Consider the following 24,294-nt stretch of genomic DNA (forward strand, 5'->3'; position numbering starts at 1 on the left):
TTCTCAGTATATATACAGCGGAGGCTCAGCTGGTTAGTCTGAGCTTGCTTTTTCTGGACAGCTGTGCTTAACCAGTCAGCTACTGGGTGCTCTGGAGAGCTGCCCTTTAACTTTCATCTGGACAGGTCTGAAAAAAACTCTTTCACCTCTGAAATTCCTGCAGTGTGCATGTGGACAAATACAGATAAAGAAAAGCTCTTATCTGTGGCCTATGCAGTGAATATTAAGAGGAAAGAGGTGGTACTCAAAGCTCACCTAGACATTGTCACTAGGGACAGAAACCCGAGTGAGATTTATTCTCGCTGGGAGTAAAACAGTACGTGAAATGTGAAATGAACACATGAGAATACTTTCTGTTACATCTTGTTTCTTAAGATGACTAAATATAGCACCTTAATATGACAAGAGGTGAATTTGCACCCTTGCAGGAGGAAAACTGGTTAACCTTCCTTTTCCCAAACCACAGGTGAGAAGCTAAAAAGCAGTAACAGTACCATTTTGAGCAATTCAGAGGCAGGAGGAAAGATTAGGCTTTTGATCATAACTAGCACTTACATCTAAGAAAGCAGCTGCCTGGGCAGCACAGGGCCCAGCTCGCTCCCCACGGAGCCAAGACGTGATGGAGCTGCCAACAGCAACCGCAGCAGGTCCTTGCCAAGGCCATGGGTCCACCACACATGCACAGGAGAAGCAGCCCAAAGTAATTTCTCAGTCACCTAAACTTCCTTGAAGGCAGCTGAAAAATATTTAAGTAAATAAATAAGTAATGCTGAGACATTACATAACTGCTGGCTCAGACAGTTTTTCACTAAATAAAGAGAAACAGTCATTTATTTATATGCTGCTTTCTTACCTGCTTTCTTACCTGATTTACCAATCATATACCATCTGTATATGCGTTCCCTTTTTCTTTTTGGATGATGACCAAACTTTTTGGCACTATTGTGAAAAGTCAAATCAGTCTTTTAAATTTGTATTGAGAGACCCAGTGATGCCTTAATATTTAGAGGCACCCACCAATTTCCTTCAGCAACACTGAGACCCACATTGCTTTTCTGTCATCCAACTCCTCATGGGAAATAGGAGCTTGAAAATTTTATGATTAATTAACCTTTCTTCAGGTTTACCTTACTTATTAAAAATGAGTCTCTAGTTTCACTTGCTCTAACTAAAAGAAAGCTAACATAGATCCATTGTTTATTGCTGTTTCTTAAATTACTTGTTTTGGGCAATAGTGGCCAAATTCCCCCCGCTTTTCCTCCCAAGAAAGAGAGTTCAGGACAAGGAGTTGTGGCTGGAGAGTCAAATGAGCTCGTTTCCCAGTTAGGTAGCTCAATCAGGGTGAGCTTTTGACTCTTTTCAGTACTTTTTACAAATACTGGGTTCTCTGCTCCTCTTGGCCAGAAGCGTCCCTGCGGCAGTGGTCTGTGTACTGATGCCTTGTAGAAAATCCATCCCAACACAAGACACTTGAGTTTGCAACTTCATTAACACAAAGTTGGCAGGGTTGGTTATAGCAGGGACTGTGAGGGATGGACACAGTCCCCCATCCTCTGTCATGTCCTAACATTTGCCACCAAGTGTGGCACTGTGTCAGATGCCGATAATGAGGTGCCCAATACCTGCTATCGCCTCCCTATCCAACAGCAAAATCAGCCTTTGTGATGATGCATTTATGGATCCAGCAACAGTTTATCGGTCAGCTTACTGATGTGCCCAAATTAGGGGCACAACCTCTTTAGAGAGGTCAGTGGTGGCTCAGAGGGGCAAAACTGAGACCTCCCAGCACATCCCAGGGGCAGGATGCAGCAGTGTCCTCCAGACATGTCCTCTCACAGGGAGACTGGATCAACACCACCCTCTGCCCAGCACCTTTTTCCATGGAAAGAAAATCAGGGGATGCTTTCCCTGATAGACAGGAGCCATGGCAGGCTTCAGCAGTGGTCACTGGAGCTGCATGGCTGAGGACGAGGACAGGCCTGAAGTCTTAACATAGCCGCAGAGAGCTCAGGCTTCATTTCAAAGACACTGCAGATTATGGATGAAACCTAAACTCCTAGCTCAGTCACACAAATGAGATACTTAAAGCTGAACAGTGTGAATTTGTGCCAGTGCGGATGATTTTATCTTCATGTAGGCTTGTAAAACACCCACTCCATTTGTAGGAGCTCTTTTTAATATCTTTCCATGGCTCTAAACTGAAATTACTTTCTAAGAAAAGCAGCTAGGGATTTTTTACTCTATCCTAGTGGAAAAAAAAAATTCAAACTTTTAAAAAGTTAAGTAAGGTAGGGTGTTTGGCTAGTTGCAACAAGGCAAACACAATTCACTTAGATTTTATCCCTGTTGAAATTGGATTTTAAGAAGTCACAGACATTAAAGCAACTTGAATCTGGCAGCAGGTAATTTTAGTTATGTTAATGCGAGACCAAGCCCATGCAGAGGTATTTATTTGTTCCTTCCTTGTCTCTTCCTTCCCTACTCAAAGTAGCTATGCTGTGTTTTCAGCTTAGCCTGACTTTTTGCTCTGAATTAAAAAGCCAGGTGAAGATTTGAGCAGATTAACATTGACAGGCTGTTAAAACAAAAAAAAATCAAAACCAGCTCAACCTGTAGATGCAGGATAACTCTTTAACTTCATTCTTTTCAAGTGAAGAAATTGTCTAGGGATTTTGAAACCAAGACATTAGACGAGGCATGTAAATATGGTTTCTATAAATGAAAGCTATTAAAGTAGATGAGGCCATTTTCAATGCCCAGGTGAGGTATCTGCAGGTTTTTGTGCTGCTCCCTGTCAGTGTGAGACATTGGTATTATTTAAATCAGTTAGGCTGACATTTACTTCTTTACTTTCTTTGCCACAAGTTCTGAAGTCAGTGGAAAGCCTGCAGGATTACTGGGAAATAATGACAGTCACTGGGCTGGCACTGCCAGGAATGATGTAAGACTCTCCTTTCCTTCTACCTCTTTACAAATAGTAATGACAAGTGAAGGCCAGGGCTTTGAATTATGCAAGGGCCACTCTGGAGCCCTGCAGTGCTAGTCCTCTTATCAGTGACATGAAGCAGAAGAGCTCAAAGTTTGTGCCACCAAGCCCAGCAAAAGCCAGTAGAAGCCTGGTGTGAAGTGGGGATATTGTGCAACCTCTCTTTCTGCTTCAGCTGCCCTGTCTCTTCCTGACCCCTGCTGAACTGCTCTATCTCCAGACCATCCTTCAGTAGCAACTTAAAAATACGCCTCTAGAATAAGTAATATACTTCTGCATGCCTTGATGTAACTTACTTGAAAAAGTATGGATTCTTTTGTGTTTTCCCACCACTCTGCTTATTTTCTCTCTGCAGACTGTGCATTTGTGGTGAGTTGCACTTTCCCTTTGCACGGCTGATTAGTTTTCCATTTCCTTTGTTTGTAAAAGAGCAGGCTGTGGAAAGGAAAGGCTGTAAATTAAAGAGTGCCAGGGCATGAGCACAGATACTGGAAGGTGAATGTCCGTACTCTTATTAAACCGTTGGAGTGGTCCCCGGCACACTTTTGGCCAGGCCACTTAACACCCTCCCGAACCATTTGAGAGCATATTCCGGGAGTCAGCATGGGCTAGGAGCAATTCCCAGCGGGCAGTGTGGAGGCAGCCAGCATGTTATGGATGCTAAGAGGGCTTAAGAGCCTGAAGGATTTTCCAGGACAGCTGGCCTCACAGTCAGAGAGCAGTCCTGGACATGGTTAATCTCCAGTATACATGTAGCCAGAGAATTCCTTTTTGTTTTTTCCCAACAGGAGAAATATTATTGTAAAACCACCAAAATTGATAGTGAAACTCAAGGGCAGGTTTAGTATCAGAGACTATTTTTAACTCCTTGTTTTGAAACCAGTTAAACTTCACAGAGGAGGAACCTTTTGGGAGGTGGAAGGCAGCCCAGTCTAACGGAGGGGGTTAAATTCACCTCTCACCAAACGACCAGGCATTCATGTGCAAGCTGGTACACTGTGTCTATCAACAACTGAAACTTCCTACAAAAGATTCACTGAGAGAGATTTGGAACTTGCTCCCTGCTTTGGTTGACAGCTGAAATTTGAGATGCTGCAGATGTGTTTTTACACTCTTGTCTCTTGGAGACAATATTTGTAGAAGATACAGGTCCTCTGTATAATTTTTTTCCCTTTGCTGTAAAATTTGTAAGGGTATCTACATTGTGATTATTTTTTGTTATTTTTATAAAACACAAGAAGGATAAATTAGTCAAATGTAAAATGTAGCTATAGTTGTTTACTGGTTTCAGCAAAATCAAAGCTGTGCAAATCACGGCTACCGAAAAGAATACGGGATTCACGATTCACGTCTGGTCAGCAAGAGACAGCAAAATACTTCCCTCGACCCAAAGCTTGAAGTTTGCTTTTGGGACATTTAGCTTTTTGTCTTGTCTCACACTTGTTAAAATCCAAGTTAATTTTGAAATAAAAAATAATTTTAAAGTGAAAAGTTGAAATAGATTTTGTAGAAAGCTAATAAGAGTTAGTTTCCTCATTTCCTAACTGCATTACCTATTTGCCCTGTGGTTTGTTCCTAGGTTAAAGTAGGATTGCAAGGACCACATAATTACTTTACTTTCCATCCTGTGTTCCCTCAGTGATATATCAGTTTTAGGTGTTTTTGTTGGTCATTGTAAGGATGGGGGCAAGGGACTCGGAGGCAAGAGCTGTGATGATTATCAGCCTGCTCCTGTCTATTGCTGCTTTCAGCAGTTTCCTGCCATCTTGGAAGCAGAAAATGCATTGTTATAGGAGCAGTGGTCTTTAGAAACTACTTATGAGTGATATTGCGTGGTTCATAAGTTCACAGTGTATTTGATCTTGCAGGTTATCAGCTTGGTTCTATGCTGTCAACAAAAAGAAATGACTAATGCTTACCTAACACCAAAGATTACCCATCTGCAGGAGTGAAAAATCTTTGGTAGGCCAGCTAATCTGCATCACCTCTTTTACCATTTTCCAGGCACGTTCTGGCTGTCAGGTGATAAAACAAATGTTTAGTGAGTTTGGACTGAAACTAATGGTGACATTGCTAGCTTTATCTTCATGTGAAGTCCACGGTGGGTTTTTCAATTGAAATGGCATAACTCAAAAGGGCAGAAAGCTGTAAAACAATATGTGAAGAATCATGATAGGACACAGTGCTCATCCAGCCCTCAAGGGGTGGCTATGTCTCAAGACAGGCTCCATCAGCTGGGTGCAAGGTACGCAGCCCCAGGAAGCAGGGGCATTTCTTTCCTCCAGGGATTTTCCTCCAGGCTTTTCCTTCAAATCAGGAGTAGTCCTGGGCACAGGACACTCCAGCGGGCTGGAAACAGGCTGGGAAGCGGGATGAGTAGGAACCACCCTACTCCCATGTCTCCCAGATCAGCTGAAACGTGCTAGAAAGGCTGCACAGCAGGCAGTTAGCACTCTTGCCACCTACCTTGCTCCTGGCCAGTCCCCTTCAGCCACATAGCCACTCCAGAGAATAAATATCTAAACCCTCGTCAGACCTAGCGGCATGTTTGTCTAGTGGTGTCAGCTACTTGAGCTGTCTCTTCTCTATGACTCCTGTTTGTACTTTCTGGCAGCTGGGAAGCACAGTAATCAAAACACGAGTAGAATGATATATAAAAGTTTATTTTTTTGACTGAATCATGATCTAATAGCTTATCATTCCTCATGCCTCATGTATCCAAGATGTTTTTCCAGATGAAGCCTGGGAAACATGAATCTTTGTGAAACAAGCCTATGTTACTCCTTAGTTGGTCAGTATGCATTACTCAAGTAAAAGTATTCCAGCTGAAACCACAAGTTTTCCTGAAAATGACAAAATTAATGGAATTATACCAGCATAAACTCTGTTCTTTGTAAATCTGCACCATAATTTAGCCAGAGAAGAGTTTATCTTGGAATTAAGAAAACGGTGTTAAAGTGGTATAAATCTGCCTTAGTGATGACTGTGTTTCCTCTTTTAGTTTTGTGAAATCCTTTTCTGCTTTCACACAGATTATACCCATTCAGAATGGCACCTGGATATGGAATTTTCAGAAATCTTTTTCTTTTCTTCTTGAGAATACATTTATGCTTATTCCTCTCATTTCTTTTTTTAAGCAAAGGAACTATTGTTGACATAATCCTTGGTGAATATAATCCATGTGCTACTATGCTCCACTGTTATAATAATCAATTTTAGAAGCTATAAAATAGATCTTTGATAAAGCAAAAAGGCTTTGCTCATTCTCATGCTGTACCTCAACAAGAGTGTCTGCTATAACTTTGCTACTTTTCTACACTATTTGCAAGCAGCATAAAAAGAAAATTTCTCTTCACCAAAATATATTAGAGAATAATGAAATAGCGATGACTTGATAGAAGAAAATAATCTGTGTCCTGCATCTAAAACAGTCACTGCATTTTTGTCAGATACCATTAACAGGGACAAATTCTGCTTCTTTCTTGTAATTAAGAAGACTCAAGTTTCTTCCACCAATGAGCCTCCATGTATGATATGACAAAATGAGGGAAACACCGTGACATCCGTCTGCCACGGGGAAATATCTCCTCCCTGTGAAGGCTCCTCTGAGCAATGCCAAAGCCTCTCCCCCTCACTCAAGCGCAGGCAGTGGGTGCAGCCCAGGGACCAGCCCAATCTGCTGCATCTGGCGAAGGACTTACAGGGTGGTAAGGAGCCCACAGAGCAGCACTCCCAATGCAGGTGGTGCAAACCCCGCTATGGAGGTAGCGTCAACAGGATGACATGAATATTTCTTCTTCAGTGCGTGAGGCTCAGCACGTGTGCTTGGGCGTTGCTCCTCCTAACACCTGTATGACAAATGCTTTTCCAGTGCAGCAAGCAGACCAAGTGAAAGGATGAAGGCAGTAGGGGTGTTATGTAGCTAGACTAGCCACAAGTCCTCTCCCAGTCTGTATAAGAATTACAGCCCTGTGGTTGGTTACTCAAGCTGTTTACTGAGTAGAGAATTGTCCTGATTCATAAAGTATCCATACCTCCATGCCAATACTCTAACAACAAGGGCAAGCAGCTAACACATGCTCTCACAAAAGCACACAAGTAATGTATAATAATGTCAGAAGGAACAAAGAGCTTTTCTTGTTTGCTCTTGCAGATAAGTCATGATGCATCTGAGGGCAAGAAACTGGGGGAGGGTTAGAGAGCACAATGGATTAGTGCTCTAGGCGTGAACGTTTAGAAGTTCAGGAAACTCCAGAATTGCTAAGAGTAGATATTTTTTCCGTTCTTCATTGTATTAGTCATTTGGTTTAGCACTCTCCTCTGACCAGCATGACTGAAACAAACACTGGAGTCATCTGCAAAAGCAAAACCAAGAATGAGGTCTGCGTTCCCTTGGCACGGTGTTCTTCAGCTATCGCACAGTCCAGAGTCTGACATGTGTCTGCTTCATGCAGCATCCAAGTCCAACTGGGCAGCATTGCTCAGCATGCACCTCTACACAATGCAGCCATCAGTTCCTACCTGGTCCTATGACAACCTCTCGGTAGCGTGATTCCTTTTTATTTCTTCAAGTCAGACAAAACAATAATAATGAACATTTGCAGAGTCCAGGAAAACAGCCTGGAATAACTAATAATAAAACGAATAATTTTAATCAATCTCTGAGGTGGTGTGAACAGTCACATCTCTACTTGTTTGTCCTGTGAAAGCCACACCACTGAGGCCGTGTAGCCTTAGTTCTGGCTATCCAGATCCCTTGGGGCTAAAGCCAGCTGTCCCCATCTGGGGTGGTCCTTGCTGAGGACTTCTAAGCCAACAAGGTCAATTTGGTGTCCCTATCTTCCTCTCTTCCTAACTTCTGAGAAGGTGTCTCCTTTCTTTGTATTTTTGTTTGGTGTTTTTTTCTTCATATCTACTACTTGCAGATACAGATTGATACTATTTAAAACATTTTCCAGCTCTCCTCCTCATTTATGGGGTATTTCAGATCTGATGGAGGTTTTCTGTCATTTGGTCTCCATTTTGAGTATATTTAAATTGTTTTTCACTCCTGGTGCTATACATTGATCGGTAATCACCGGGCAGAGATTTGGCTTGCTCAGTGCCTGAGTTCTCAGCAATCATCTCCCCTGTGTACCGGGCGGTACCTGCGCAGCGGGACCTCTGAAAGATACAGTTCCCCATCATACAGTTTCCAAAGCCACAGCTGAGAAACAATTCCAGTTTTGGCTCACTAATAACTCAATTTTGCACTGATCCTACAATATATTGTTAGCCTGTCAGAAAACCAGCGCTTTCATGTGATAACTTAATCAGTTACATCTGCAACTGAACTCCAGACTACAAATTTACAGCCAAAGGCAACAACCATATCATGGCTGTAAATCAATTTTTATTATAACATTGTTGTTATTGTTACTGTTACTGTTATTGTTATGTTATTGTTATTGTTATTGTTATTGTTATTGTTATTGTTATTGTTATTGTTATTGTTATTGTTATTGTTATTATTTTAAAGGAATGCACTACAGAGCCAAAATCAGCATGTCCAATTAGCAGAAGGGACCACAAGTTAAGTTCAAAGAACCTTTTTGCGTTATCTGATTCTAATAGCACTAGTAACAGAGCCTAATCTAACCTGTCATTTCAAGAGCTATAGGGAGAACAAATTGCTGTCGACGGGGAAAAGGTTTGGAACAGCATGCAGCCTGTCCTCTCCTGACATCCTACTCAGCAAATTCCTGCGTAGGATGTCAGGTTATTTCATAAAATCTTGTGTGGACTGCTAACTTGTGAAAACCAAAGGACCCATGCCTAGAACAACAACACAGCCTCAAGTAAATAACCCTAGCTTTGTCCTTTGTGCTTAAAGCTTAACAGACGATTGAAACAGAGGAGAGGCTGAAGAGTTCCCATGCCAAGTACCAATGCTGTGAGCACATATTGAAAAGAGTAGCCAATAAATGTCGAAATCAAGGTGACTGATCATATAAAGACTTCTTGTTTGACTGGAGACTGTTAGGAAAGGTTTCCAGCTTAATATGCAATATGATGAGGGATGGAAAAAAAACAGTAGAGTTAAATATTAAATGCTAAAGTCATTATAAATCGTACCAGCTATTTCTTCAGGGAATACAATCCCTTCAGCAGATCAGGAATGCTGTAAGATACAGAGACGTGATCAGGGCGGACAGCAGGAGGACATTTGCTAACAGTGTTAGACTAGCAGTGCCCCCAGAATCGATTTTGGAACCCTGGTGAAACAACAGATAGATAGGCAAAGTTTGGGGATTTTGGTATTTGCATACCAAAATAATGTTGTGCAACTGGTCAGAAACTTTTCTTCTTTATCATGATGCCATCAGAAATACAGATGGATGTCCAAAATGATAATACTAGGCACTCCTTTCCAGCACAGTATTTCAGCCAAGATCACTGGTATGTTCTGGCTACTTCACGCTGCTCTAATTAAGATTCAGTCATCCTTACAGCTGCTTTGTATTCCTAGAGCACTGCACAACAGCTGGATCATGCCGCTGATTTTGGCCCTTCAACTCCTTGGAAATTACTGTGCGAATATCAAAACTTTGGCCCTTTCTGTCACCATTTAAGCTTGAGTTCACCTGCATCTCTGGCTTCAGCACACAACACCTTTGCATTTGGGTAACATGCTGGAAAAGTATCATCAACATCGTAACTGAAGACAGCGTAGGTATTAGTGTTACACTGATTTTGGCAGGCTTTCACACAAAGAAATGCTGTTAGGGGCAATGTCCCCAAGAGTGACAGACCGTCTGCCACACTTACTGTGATGTAAGACTTGCTGCAAAATAAATCTACAAGTGCTAAAGAAATTTTTAAAAAGGCCAAGTTTGACTTCCTTCAGTGACAATCATATTCTAATTAGCTAGTTGATACAAAACTCCAGATCAATTGGTTAAGCTGCTCTGCTGCTGTATTAATGAATTTAAAAAAAAGATAAATTTGTATCTGTCCTTTGTGGACCTATATTGATTTACACCAAGTAAAAGCACACTTTAAATATGCACTCCTTATTTCTCTGTTAGCATGCTTATAAACCTATAGTCAACTACTCAGTCTTTACATGGCTTCATGAATTGTTATCTCAGCTCCCAGAGGGACAGATGGATCAAAGTGGCTGTCTTGAGTTATGACGTGACAGGGCGACACACCACCGTTGGTGAAGTCTAACATATCCAGCTAAGTGCATCTGTTTGATTATGCAATGGTTGAGGTGGATGATGTGGCTCAACTAGTCATGAGTTAAATTTAAAATTAATCGTGCACCTTCAGGTCTAACAGTTGAGTCATCTTACTATGGAGAAATCACTAACGCAGCATGTTACTAAGCAGAATACACTGTAATGTAATAATCTGTTTTCCACTGGAAAACATATGTAAGACAGACTTGCAATATTTGTTCTTAAAACATGTAGGATGTTCTAGAGCCATGAAGCCATTCACTGTAACCCATGGAAAATAGGTTTGTTTTAGAGATGAAAGTGGCTGGAGGCTGTGACCCACAGGGACTCAGAAGGAAACACTCAGAAAATAGAGACAGATTGAATCCCAAGTGCTCTCTCCTGAGAGGAAGCATGGTTGGAAAGTTTAAAACCCATTAAAGTTAAACAAATTGAAAAGCCCTATCTGAGAGGAAACATAGTACAATGTTTATTTTTCCATTACAAACCTGAGACCTAAAAGATTTCCTGAGGTTCTCAGGTATTGTTCATGCCTATAATGGAGATCTGTTTTTAGAAAGTATAATTCATGTGTTTAATCCAAACTGTCTGATGAAAAACACACTGCATAAGAATTCAGGAAGTTAAAGGCCATTGTATACCTGTATCACATACTGTTTGGATAGGAGCAGACCTACAATGCAAGGAATGTCATCGTGAAACTCTCTCACTCAAAAACATTGGGTCTAATTCTCTCCCCATTTACACTGCTGGATGAATTCCACTGAATTAATGAAGTTAAGACATGAGTTACCAATGATAATAAAAAGACAATCTTACTGCTGAGTGTGAAACTACCAAAATGCAAGGCTAATGTGAGCAAGAGATTTATAACACTGGCCTGAGTCAAGTCAGTAGAAAGCCATAGCAGGCCCAGTATAACATTAGCCAAGCTGATTAGTCAATGTATTTTAGGTTTTGCCCTATCACTAGTGAACCGCTGCTCTAAGATCCTTATCAGAAAAGTGTGTGATGTTAACAATGTTGAGAAGCATCTGTTTGACTAATGAACAAGCTGCAAACTAAATCCAGAGATGAATTTAAGTGAGAGGAAAGATTTGGAAGCAGTGGAATACTATTCATTAGATCTATTGATATAAAAACTGGGCAAGTTTCAGACATACAGACCTTTCTTCAGTCTGTTCAAACTGTAGTTGATCTAAAGCAAGATATTTCTCAGTGCAGATCTTGCTTTCTAGGATTCTTAGACTATCTTGGGTAAACTGGATTTAAGTAAAAAATTAAGGTACCAGAAACTATGACCATATACAAAAGTAAATTGGAGTAAGGCAACATAAAGTCCTGATGGTTTCCCTTGTCTGTTACACAAGCAATTTCAAGTAGGATGAAGAATATCTAATTTTTAGGAGACCAACTTACTTTTTACATCTGAGTTTGGCCCTGAACCAAGCCTAAATTCACTATTGCCTTTGTATTGTGTATGACAAATATCTTGATTACAAATAACAACCAAGGTCTTCTACAGTTAAACACTGAAAAAAATTACGAAGACCTACTTCTACATAACGTAGGAAGGTGACAGGATAGCAAGGTGGCAGGATAGCAATATGGGTCCATATATAAACATGTCAGAGTATCCTATGCACATTTGTTTAATAAAGATAAGAAATCAAATACACACTGATGTGTATAAAACCCATCTTGTTTTCTGTGCCATTGTTAGTGACACAGGATCAGACCTTACAGGGTAAATGGGATTTTAAGGGCTAGCAACCTCCCTGGCCAATCTGCAGGGTCAAGGGGGAAGAAAGGAGAGAGATGCTCATAAGAGAACACAACAGAGAGGCAGACTAAGCTAATTTTAGTTGAATGTGTTGTGTGGATGACAACTTGAAAAGGGATGATGGGTAAGAAAGAGAAGAACTGTGAAAAGATTTGAAGATAAGGGCAAGTGGTTTAATTTGATATTGCTGAATGACATTCAGCAGAGGGAATCAGAGAAGACTGTTGTTTGATGAGGATGATACACAGGAAGGATGATTTTCACAGCTATGTTTTGTGTGACAGCAAGGCTATGTTACTTGTAAACTAAGCAGTCCCAGGGCCTCCATTCTGTCCCTGGAGTCAAATAGCACAACCCAGCCATGCTCATACTACTAAACTCTCTTCTCTTCCGGAACAGGGTGGCTGCATCTGGACCTGGCCTGGGTTAATTCCTGAATTGTGCCCAGGAACTGGAACTGGTTGGGAGAGTGGTAGTTTGCCTGGACCAGAAGCATGCCAAGGAGTGTGCTAAAATTTAGCAATACAGTAGGTCAAGTGCCAGAGCTGAGGAACATTTGCTGTCACCATTTAATTTCCTAGGATAGACATAGTCTAAGAGTGCAGTGTAGGTTCTTAAGAGGGTAGAGATGTGAGCATTCAATAACCATGACCTGACATTTTGGAGAAGCCCTGAATCTTCTGGAAGGACTGCATCAATCTTGCCCATTTACCTCTTAGTGGTTTCATGCTCTCTGTGCTCTTTTGTCAAACTTGTTTTCAACTTTCCCTTATGGCACTTACTGTCTAATATAGTCTCATGTGGTATTTAGCTTAAGATGGAGTTTACCACCTGATTTAGTCTGCATTCCCTATTTTTCTTTGTTACCTGGAATAAAACCATTGCCTCACTCAGGAAACTATAGAGTGACCTTTGTTTGTCATGCATTGTCACTCCACTCTCATAGAGAATTTATACTCAAGGAATATGCTTTTCTAAAATCTAATTGCATACCTGTCTCTCAAGTAAACCTCTTATTAAAATAAGATCTACTTAACAACCTGTTTTGTTTTGTAGTGATGAATTGTGAATGATCAAAATGTTGACTGAAGGAAAGGGAACATTGGAAAATGTTCTTTATCGTTTTCCTGCATCACTTTTAAGCTCCGTACATTTAAACTCATATCAGCATCTTCGCATACTGAAAAAGATGGTTGCCCTTAATTTAGGACTCTGTTAAATTTATAATGAATGTCCTGGATTCACTGTTTGCCACACACAGAGTTGTTGAAATGGTTGAGCTTTCTACTGCAGTCTCTTGAGCATGACAGTATTTTTCAGTTTTTAGAAGACTGTTACTCTTCCGAAAGGCAGTATTTCCACTGTGGCTTTTTGTAAGTAATTTTGTTTATAAATGCATCTTTATGTTTGTTTCTTTCTAGGTAGGGATGAGATCCCGAAACCAAGGTGGAGAAAGCTCGTCTAACGGGCACTTCTCCAGTTCCAAGCCTGTCATCAGCCATGCAGAGAATGAAAAACTTCAGGAGGATGCCAAGAAAAAGAACAAACCTCATCGGAAGGAAGATGAGGTCATGGTTTCAGCCACTGTCAAACGGCACTCAAAATCACCTGGACCTACTGAACGAAAGAACAAGAAGTCCATAGAGCTTTCTAAAGAGGACTTGATAAAACTCCTCAGTATAATGGAAGGAGAACTGCAGGTAAATTAAACATCTTTTTTTGCTATATTTTCTATATATCTATTTATTTTTAGGTTGTCCAAGATGCACAGGGCTCAACTGACATGCAAATTTAAGGCAAAGGACCATAAGGAGAGAGCAGTGGTAGTTGGTGTTTAACAGGATAGTCGTAGTTTTAAGTACTGCTTTATTTACCATCTCTATCTGCAGCTACCAAAGCAAGAGAAATTATAAACACCTGTCAGAACTGATGAAGGAAGCGGAATCTGAAGGTCTTGAACACTTAAAAAGAGGCAGAAAACAACCACAGGGGAATCAGTTCAGAAAAAGGCAAGCAAATACAGTGAGTGTAATTATAATCTTTAATGCAAATATTCTAGGGACAAATCTGCAAATCAGTAGTACTGAAAAAAGGACTTAAGATGGCCCCTGGACCTTCTGTCCCACCTGGCCTCCAGCACTCTGCACATTCCCTGCCTTGCAAAGCCCATTAGTTTATTTCTTGGAATAGGGCTTGCTTGAAATTTTTCTCAGTTGTCCTGATTTGCATGCTTATTCAGCCCAGTAGTAAGTCCTTGATGGCAGGCAGCCTGATTTTGAGCTTAACTCACATCCCCCAAATTTCCATCCAGTTTTGAGGATTCTCTTAATTGCTAATAAATCACTGAGCTCTCAGGAGCCTCAGCCGTCAGGGAAAATGTGATTTCAAAATAAAGAGCTGAAACATGGTATTTCAAAAAGTCAATATGAAGACTTGTGACTTTTCAAAACTTATCCCCTTTTGTGGTAGAACTGCTTACCAAATGTATACATTCTTTTGTTTGCATTTTAATGGTATTTTTCACTGAATCCATGGACAAGCAGAAAAAAACCTGCCCAGCCTGTGTGAAAACATTTTACGTCTCAATCGCTTTATTCTAGTTAACCATCATTATTTAGCATTTCATATAAGGCTTTACTTTTTCCCTGAAACCCACATTCATAACATTTTTACTTTAATTTTGGACTTGTTAGCATCTTATCTGATTAAGAGAAGCAATTGTTTTGGAAGTGATTGATTGGTTAACTTCTTTGGTATATGAGTCACCTGAGTTGCATCATTACCACAACGCTGAGATTTCATCTTATTAAGTATCACTCTTCCCGTACATAATTCACCTTCAGTTTATTAGAAAGTACTTTCAAGTTTCAGGAAATATGCATTCGAAGTAAGTAATTTTGTCACAAAGACAGAGAACAGTCATTTTGCAGTGAAAAACTGGAGAAATAAGCAAGAAAATCTGTTGAAAGCAGTTTTGCAGAGGAAAAAAAACTTTTATCATTACAGAACAGTATCCATATTTGTAGTGCTTCATTTTACTGTATACAAAAACTTGTATATGTCATTTTCTAAAAGGTGGAGCTAGCATGGAGCTTCAGTGGTGAATAGAGCCAAACCTCATTAGAAATGTATCATGCTCATGTTGTTCAGAAAGATTTATCCTAAAGTCACCTTTGTGGTCTGGAAAGGGGAGGCGAAAAAAGTCACTAATGTTTCCTGGGTGGCAATAAATGTGGTCTTTATCCTTACCTCTGAGTAGTTTTCCTGTTCAATACATGGAAATGTGGCTCTTCACCATAGTTTTTGACTTTGCTGGGGAGTTACACAACCTTTAAAGGACTGCCCATGTTCTCATTATCCCTACAGGCATGGTGGGGATAGCTGCTATCCGCACTGTAATATGGGCTGAAAATCCTCACCAAGATGATAGTCCCATTGCCCTGGACAGTACTTTTAGGGACATTCATACGTACAGACCCCATAGACATGTTTAGGCACTGCTAAAACTTCCCGGCATCATGAGAGGATTGTGAGAACAACCACACTGGAAGCTGTAGGGTGCATCTGTTCTTCAGCTCCTTACTGCCAGGCAGGGAAGAGAATCATTATTCTTTTTAATCCATAGGAGTTTTTAATTTCATTTAAAAAATACCCGTTTGAATTAGTTATTCACCTGGTACCTGGGTTGAACCGTCACTGAAGTGGGCAAGCTACAGCACTTTGGCTTGAGATGAGAGCCTGGCTTTGACACTACAAACAAAGATGAGCCAAGGGAGACTCCAGCCAAAGTACATACTCTGGTATTACCTTCTGGCTGTCACAGTGACCTAATGCACTGAGTCATTTCGTGGCTTTTCATTTTCAGATCTGTTCGGACATCTCTAGTGGCTGGCTGGCATTTTGTTCGACTGACAAAATCAGACTGTGCGTTTACTTTGAAGCCATTTCAATACTGGCATAGCAAACATTATATAGGCATATGTAAGAAGATTTTGTTTTGAGAATAACAGCAGGCTATACCTGTAGGGAGATCCAATATTTTTTGAAGAAAAAAATGAGATAAAATACCATGACTATTTACTCAGCAATCATGAGCAGGACGGGTCTTATATCTGCACTACCGAAAGCAGAGTAGGGTGACACTGCCTTGTAAACCGCAAACAGCAAGCTCAGCCATGAGAAGTAATTTGGTCATGACAACCATAGTGTTAGCAGGGTAAATTGATAATGTATACATAGGCTTCATGTGCTTAGTTCACTATTCACACAATCTAACAATATAGCAAACATAGACCCATGCCATGTTGCTGCCGGTATCCCTTTTGAGTCCTTACTTTGGGACCTGACCTCCCAGCTCTTCATTTTGAAGGTGAATGTGCCAGTAAACTGTGGAGACATGCCCTACCAGTGATGTTTGTGTCTTCCTTTTTTTTTTTTTTTTTAAATTATAATGACTTCAGGTAGCTTGCCTATGCTGTATCTTCTAGGGCCAAGCTAGACTTGGCTTTGCCTGTCGTCAGATTTTCTGACTGGGCCCTGTGCACTTACCGAATATAGAGAAGGAAAGGTTTTCATAAACCACTGAGGTCACCATAGCCTAGGCTTTACTTTGAAGAAAACAAAAGGGGAGAAAAAGTATACAGAAGCTGGGGTGACATATCCCAATATACATACCAGGAGAGCTCTTAAGTGCAACCTCTCTGAAGGAGAGTGGGAAATAAATGAACTGATGACAGGAATTGATTTTAAAGGCCTTATAGCTCAGTAGAGTGTCTTTTCTCTTGTGAGATCTCATTGCTCATATAAAAAAGCAGTGATTACATGGTCTTTAAACATATATTGAATACACAGGGACAAAAAATCCTTGAAGGATTTCTTCCTATATTTGAAAAACAGAACTCTAATTTTTAAATACTGCAAAACTGATTTGAAAAGAAAACTTCAAACACCAGTAGAATAAATCGGACCATGAAGGCACAGTATTAATTTCCCCGGTAGTTACAGTGATTTCAGTCAAACCAACATGTGAATATTATTAACTATGGAGCAACACAGGCAGCGTGCATCTTTACAATGATGATACAATCCTGTCTGTGGTTCACAGATTTTTGTCCAACAGCCTATGTATTCGTCCTGGCAGGAATATATTCCCTGTACACTTTCTGAGCAGCAGCGATTAATCTCCAGCAATACCAACACCGATTTTCAACATTTCCTGATTAGGGGCCTGAAAGGAAATGAGGAGCAGAATTCATACATGTTTACCATTTGCTCTTCTATTGCGTGTTTGGAAAAAAACCCCACAATAATAAAAGTTCGTTTATGAAGACAACATCCCACTACAAATCATTGGATTTTTCAAGAAAAATAATTTCTTAGCCAGGGTCTGTGCCTATTGCCAGATGACAATTTAAGCTTGGGAGACAGTTTCTTATATTTCATACCAATTCAAATAGGAGCAACTTTTCCACTCGAGGCCTTTATTATAGCCTGTGTTTTACTGTGTTTCTGCAGTGCAGAAAGGGCATTCATCCCCTGCAGCTCAACCACCAATTCCTGTTGAGGTCCCTTGTACGCTTTAGGGCAGAGGGAAATGCTTCCTGAGGGCCTAGCACTGTGGAGGAGCAGAGCTTTCCTCCTCAGAGCTGGGCAACAGCGTGGGATGCAAATGAAATACATGTTAAGGTATCAGTTGTACATTTCTTCTGCTGCAGGCCTGAGGATGTGGATGGGCAATATGTGAAACATGATGTCTTGGAGAACAGTATGTATAAAATACAAGTTAGATATAGATTAATCACAAGCCACAATTCCTGAGAAGTCTTCAGACTTCCAAATGGTCTAATGTAACACTGGGTTTGGACTGACTTTTGAAGGGAAACACTGTGTAGCAGATATTCAGAGGTAAACCTATTTGCATAGCATCCCTCCTTCAAGTCCAAATGACTCCACTGTCAAAGAAGCCCTTTCCGTTAATCTGTATTTATTAAGACTGAATTTAATGGTTAATTTGAGTCCTCACACAAGGTGTCAGAGTGATAGCTCCCTGGGAAGGATGTCTCCCCTTGCCTGGGGAGCAGCAGCCAATGCACCCCATGGCAAGGTGTGCTTCCAGTATATCTCTGGTCCTAGCTTAAAGCCAACACTTCTCATCATCTCCAGTTTGATTTGGTTTCGCTGATGAGGTTGCTAGTGAAAACATCATTCCAGGATTAAGACTGGTGTTGGTAGTTTAATTGCATTTGTGCCACTGTGGCTTTGTCAGCTGCAGGAGGGGTTGTTGTGGGGCAGGTATGGGGGGCTGGTTGCTGGTGGTTGGAATAGGGTAATCGTTGGGGGAAGGAGCTCTCTGATCCAACAAAGCCAGGAGGAGCTCACCTTCAGGTGGGCTGCAAGACTTTCTTCTTGAACTGCGTGTATCAGGGAAGGGTTAGCAGAGGTGGGTGAGGGCTGTGTGTTTTGTTCTCTCTGGTAGAGTCCTTGGGAAACACTTAGATACCAGTGGCTGTACATCCTGCCATGAGGGAAATCCTCTCTCTTAACAAACTCAAACAACAGGTACCCACATGGGTATAGGTGATATACTACCTATTGTGTGCTGACATTTTTAAAGGTATTTTGGTATTTTACCATCTGTCTTTCTATCAGAAAACTAAACTTTCTAAATGTAAAGGGGGAAAGGAAAATTGTTTACTGTTTCCATTTTTCTACTTTCTTTCCTTTTTGTATAGCTACATATTTTATTAATACATTCTATTCTATAATTATTCTGTTCTGTTCTCTTTCCCAAGATCTAACTTTCCCTCTTTCTTCAGCTTTCCTTCTCTTCTCCTTTATTTCTCTAGTTGTGACTTGTTTCCCTATTCTACCTTTTTGTCACTTCCTCATCCTCATACTGCAGATGCATTCACTGACCAATTTTCCTGAGGATCCTGGACATAAAACTCTAGAAGATCTGCCGTAAATCAAGTCCCAGCTGCTAATTCTTTAGGCAAGCACTTCATTCAACCTTTGTCATGAATTTATCAAGCTGTGTTTTAAGACTAGGTGGTTTGTTTACCTTGAGTACTCCTGTTGGAAAATAGTTCCCGAACTGAAAAGCTTTAAAGTTTAGCAAATCTATTCTTTTAATTTCTGTTGCAATTGTAATTATGCCTAGTGAAACCTTTATAAATTTGTGTTATACACCAATCATGCTTTGAAAAGCCTACCTCTCTTCCTACTGTTTAATGCCTGATGGGTTTGTGAACGGCCGTCTCACATTCTCTGAGCCTTTGTTTTGCTGTGCTAGCCCTGCCACGTCCTTTTAGTCTCCTCTAGCAAAACAGACTTTCTACATCTTCCATCACCCCTTGATCAGCGCCAGTTACACCTTGGGTTCATCTTAAAACCTGCAGCTGGAACTGCGCACAGTGCAGTAGGGGAGAGCTCACTGGTGCCTTGTACATTGGGTTTAATATTTCCCTTTCTCTGCTGATGTGGCTTTACTTGGCCTTCCCATCACTTCTCAGTCTGATTGATACAAGAAAGAGAGTTTGACTCTGTAGCTGTAGTTGTGACGTTTTTCTCTCTGTCACTTTTTCCTCTTGCTGCAATGCGTAAACTTTCATGTAATGCCTTGAAATGCTTTTGTTTCGAACTTGAATTTCCTGAGATGTTGAAACAACATTGTGATAGCCACCTAGGTATTGCTTAGTTAAAAACACTGTACAAACTCCTATATTTTTTTCTTCAGTGCCTTTCTTGATACTCTTGGACTAATATTATTAAATATTGAGCTGCCTGAAAGCTCAAGCAAGGAATATGGGATAGATAGGTGGGTGGAAACCGGATGTGTTTCTTTTAGGTAACATTAAAGTCAGAAGAGAAAGTTAGGACAAAATGCCTTGGCACCAGAGGAAAGAGTACATAACAGAATGAAGAGAAGAGGTTTTCAAATGGTCATTAGCAATATCTCACAGTTTGAGAAGCTGAAGAGGAGCCTGAGTGGAAAGAATAGGTAAAGCCAGAGAAAAGTGCACGTAGAGAAGATTTGCATAAGTGTTTATAACTGTGAAGTCTTGTTAATTGGATTGAAATAGTTTAGGATTATCTGAGCATATCATACAGATGAAATTCAAGTTCCTAAGAGAAAAACCTTGGCATGTACAGAGCTACAGAGAAAAAGAGAAGATAGGGTTAATGTGAGGAGGGAGAGGTGATTTAAGGAGAATGGAATGAGAGGAAAGAGGTTGGGCAATAGAAGAAAAAGAGTGTAAGGAAAGGGAGAATACAACAGTGATAAAAGGAGCCAAGCTAGAGACATGGAAAGGGGACATAGAAAAGGCAAGACAATGAAGAGAAAGATGGTATCCACACTGTAGCAAAATGAGAGCCTAAAAAAATCCCTAAAAATGGCTGGCATAAGAATATCAGTACAATGAGTTAAAAAAATCTCTCCCCTCTGACTGACCCCTTGTTTGTTTGTTTGTGTTTTCCTGGTGAAGTAGGCTGTTCCAGAACAAAAATATTAAGTTAGGATAGACTTCAGACCACAAATGCTCTCTTCTATTTTCATTGAATAATTTATAAACAGAGATTAATTCTGTCCAGAATACTATGTTTTTTCTGTAGCTTGCAATCATTGCTGTGTGAAGTGCAGGAGATACCATGGGAGGTAAGCAGGTCTTGTCTAGCAAGTCCCAGAATCATGAATTTTAAAATAGAACCCTGCTGTGCTATGAGAGAAAAAAAAAAAAAAAGATAAGACAGTATACTGAAATATAGTTAAATTGTGCTATTCATGCAATTTCCTGCTCCCTCTGAAATTAAGGGCAGAGGTACTATCAACCATAGTGATGATAGCCATCTCTTTGGTAATAAAATTGCTTTAGAATTATATGTTTTTCAAAGTAATTATCCTCAATAAAATGGCACTGTCACTGGACAGCTGTAGGCTGAAAACCTCTTTCACAAAGACATTTTAGCATCCTTCTCTGTTAATGCCTGAGCTGTACTTGATAGAGCTACATCTATCACGTTATTTAGGCTTGGAGGGTCAGAAGAGAGAGAAATAATTGGCAGGTGTCTCTGATCCATTGAACATCTTGTCTACAGTGGAAGGGAGAGTACAAGCAGCTTGGGGTTTTTTTTCAAAAATTCTTGCTCTTCTGTCCAAAGCAGAACAATAAGGACTGCCCCCGGTGAACTTTTAAGTTTTGGTCTTGTTCCCGTTGGGATTAGTGTCTTTAACTGATCCTCCTTTGCAATCTTTTTAAAAAAAATTTAATCAACTGATGTAATTTGATTCTTTTTTTTTTCATTTACTTAATAGAAATTTTATACTCAGTGCAACAGTAATGAGAAAGCGTGTATCTTTTCTCATTTTCTTGAGAGAAGGCTCACTCTGTGGGAGAGGACATGGCCAACCCTTTTGCAATAAATGCTAGATGCATGGACTCTCTGGCTTTAAAATGTCTGGGATTCTTGGGAGAGCTTGCAATGAGCATATGTCTTATGTGTCATAATGCTGTCCAGTACTCTGAGTCACCAGTTAATTTAACATTGCAGTTGTAGCTGAGTCTGTTTTTATTAACTTTGCAGCCCCAGTTGTGTATTTATTAAGTTTGTTTCTCCTATTCTCCAGCTGAGGATCAGATAAGCTCTTGAGAGCAAACTGCATTGTTTTCCATTCAAAATGAGCTTTAATAAAAGCAAATATGTCTTTCAGCAGGGCACATGCCTGCTCACATGTGCCCTTTGGTGAGTGCTGGACTTGGGCCACCAAAGCCATGGGGTCGTCCTCAGTCTCCCTCCCTCCCACACACCACAGAAGTGCTGCCATCAGGCCTCAAAACACCTTTAAACACCTTCTGTTAAGGGTGCTTTGTGATGTACAGCTGCAGGGCAGCGTTGAAGCCCTGTGAAGAGACTACATCACACTGGATGGGATCAAAATTGGTAAAAAACTTGACAGCAAGCTGAGTGTTGAACCCATGGGGTGAAATCAGTTGGTCCCAAGAAAGGCACAGTTTGACTGGGACATTCATGCAGTTTTATCTGTAAAATTTCTGTTCTGAATCACAGCTATTTTATGCTATGAAAATTTTATGAATTACGTAGAAATGCTTGGATTTATAAAGTATGTGCACAGGTATTTTTACCTTTTATAGCATTCACATGCATGTGATTCATGCAGTACATGCAAACTGTACTTGGTGTGGGTGTCAGTCTCTTCTCCCAAGTACCAAGCAATAGGACAAGAGGAAACGGCCTCAAGGTGTGCCAGGGGAGGTTTAGGTTGGATATTAGGAAAAATTTCTTCACCGAAAGGGTTGTCAGGCACTGGAACAGGCTGCCTGGGGAAGTGGTTGAGTCACCATCCCTGGAGGTATTTAAAAGAAGGGTAGATGTGGTGCTTGAGGACATGGTTTAGTGGTGGCCTTGGCAGTGCTAGGTTAATGGTTGGACTTGATGATCTTAAAGGTCTTTTCCAACCTAAACGGTTCTATGATTCTGTTCTATGATTCTTTACATAATAATTGTGAGAACATGGGTATCTGAGAAAGTGTCTTGTTTCTAGGGTTAAAGGCTCCACCTATTGGTTGACTAAAATGAGAGAAATGTAACATTTTCACACAGAAAACTGCTGGCCCTACCGAACATCCTGTGTCTTGCCACATGTTTACAAAATTGCTGGCTTCAGTGTAGAATTTTGCATGATGTCCAAAATAAAATGAGCTCAGTGACTTATTTCTGAGGGCTGTGCACATGCAGAACCCAAAATGATGCACTGCTGAGACACTATGAAGGGAAGTCCTTTCCTAAGACAGGAATGGTTTGGATTTTGCAAGTGAAGTCTTTCTTATCCTGGAAATGATTGATTTTCTTTGCAAAAAAATTAGCATCAATTCTTCCATGCCAGCAAAATGAGTGGAACTGGTTAACCCAAGTACAGTTGCGTGGTAACTTCCAGACATTTGTCACCTTCAAGTTTAAACAAGTCAGAAACAGAAGTATTGATGCGGTCAGCTTCATAATGGAAACCTGTTTCCCCAGTATTGGTTCAGGCAGTATCGGCAGTTCAGGCAAAATGGCATTTTGAAGGGCTTCAGAGTCATTCCTGGGAATGCAATGGGAGGATGGAGAGGGGAGAGGATGTCCAAGTGGGGCTTGGGGAGGGCGAGGGGAAAGACAGACACTGGGGAGAATCAGGGGGATTTCGGAGACAGCAGGAGGCTGTGAGGGCATCGTGGGCATGGCTGGGAGCTCTCGCTCTGAGCCTTTCTTTGCCTGCCCTCTCTAAGTTACTTCACTGTAAGAGTTCACACCACTGCCCGCGTTTCCTCTGACAACTCCTCTGTTCAAATAATTGGCTACGCTGGTAAGTGCTCACTGTAGTGCAGTCCTACTGTTCTTGCCCATTCATCAGTCATCAGTAACTTGAATGCACATCCGTGTAGCACTGAGCACTGAAAAACAGCTTGTTGAAGCCAGCAAAATGCTTGGACAAGAGAAAGTTGTGTATACAGTTTATTACACATGTATACACACTTACGTCTGTTGGTATCCTGCTCTGAGTTATGCTTGCATCTCTGCGAGGAGGCAGAAGGATTTCCTCTGAACTTCATCATCCTGACGGCTATGGCCCCGCTGGCACCAGCTTGTCTCTCACTCCGTCCTGCTCCACACATGCTCATTCCTGCCAGAAGACAGCTAGATCACTGCAGAAAAAAAATCCCTGGGCAGGTTTGTTCCTCTTGGAGAGGGGGTACTTACGCCAGCAGTTTCAAGTGCCTCCCTGAAGTTCAGGTCAGAGCACCTAATTTCAGATGCTTCAGTTCCTTATACAGTCAATGAAGCACTTCCAAAGAACAATTTAGACAACCTGAGTTACATGTCTAATGAAGATACTTTTTAGTTTCCAATGGATTTCAACAAATTGGATGATAGTAGAGAAGTACATAAACATGGAGGAAATCAAAGAGTATAATGAGTGGGGGAAAAATGAAAAGGAGAAGAATGATATTGATGTCAGAGTGCCATATTTTTTGTGGTATTCATAGCATTAGTACCTAGGTCTTATATATACATATGAATTAAATGTCACAGCATACCTGGGAAGTATTATTTCCTTTATGGAATGGAAATTGGAGCATGGTGAGGTTAATGTTATGTGTGAAGCACGAGAAAGAGGTCCATGAACAGAACATAGATCTCTTGAGTCTTGACTGACTGGTTAACTTAGGACTAAGGGGCAGATGATAACACAACAAAGAGGAAAAGAAATACTTTTTCTGTTATTACCCTTTCATTAGCCATCT

The 24,294-nt window shown here is 40.7% G+C and overlaps 1 protein-coding gene across 2 annotated transcripts in view; it reads left to right on the forward strand.

Annotated features, from left to right (window-relative positions):
* Positions 1–24,294, forward strand: part of FILIP1 (filamin A interacting protein 1) — a 115,709-nt gene that overhangs the window by 35,620 nt on the left and 55,795 nt on the right. For both annotated transcript variants that reach the window (XM_082306326.1, XM_082306327.1), the window contains exon 2: positions 13,414–13,692. In XM_082306326.1, the coding sequence (XP_082162452.1) occupies positions 13,420–13,692 (273 nt within the window). In that variant the 5' untranslated portion in view covers positions 13,414–13,419. The remainder of the gene's footprint in view (positions 1–13,413; positions 13,693–24,294) is intronic.

This window comes from Platalea leucorodia (assembly GCF_965183815.1).
Source record: "Platalea leucorodia genome assembly, chromosome: 3".
NCBI lineage: Eukaryota > Metazoa > Chordata > Aves > Pelecaniformes > Threskiornithidae > Platalea > Platalea leucorodia.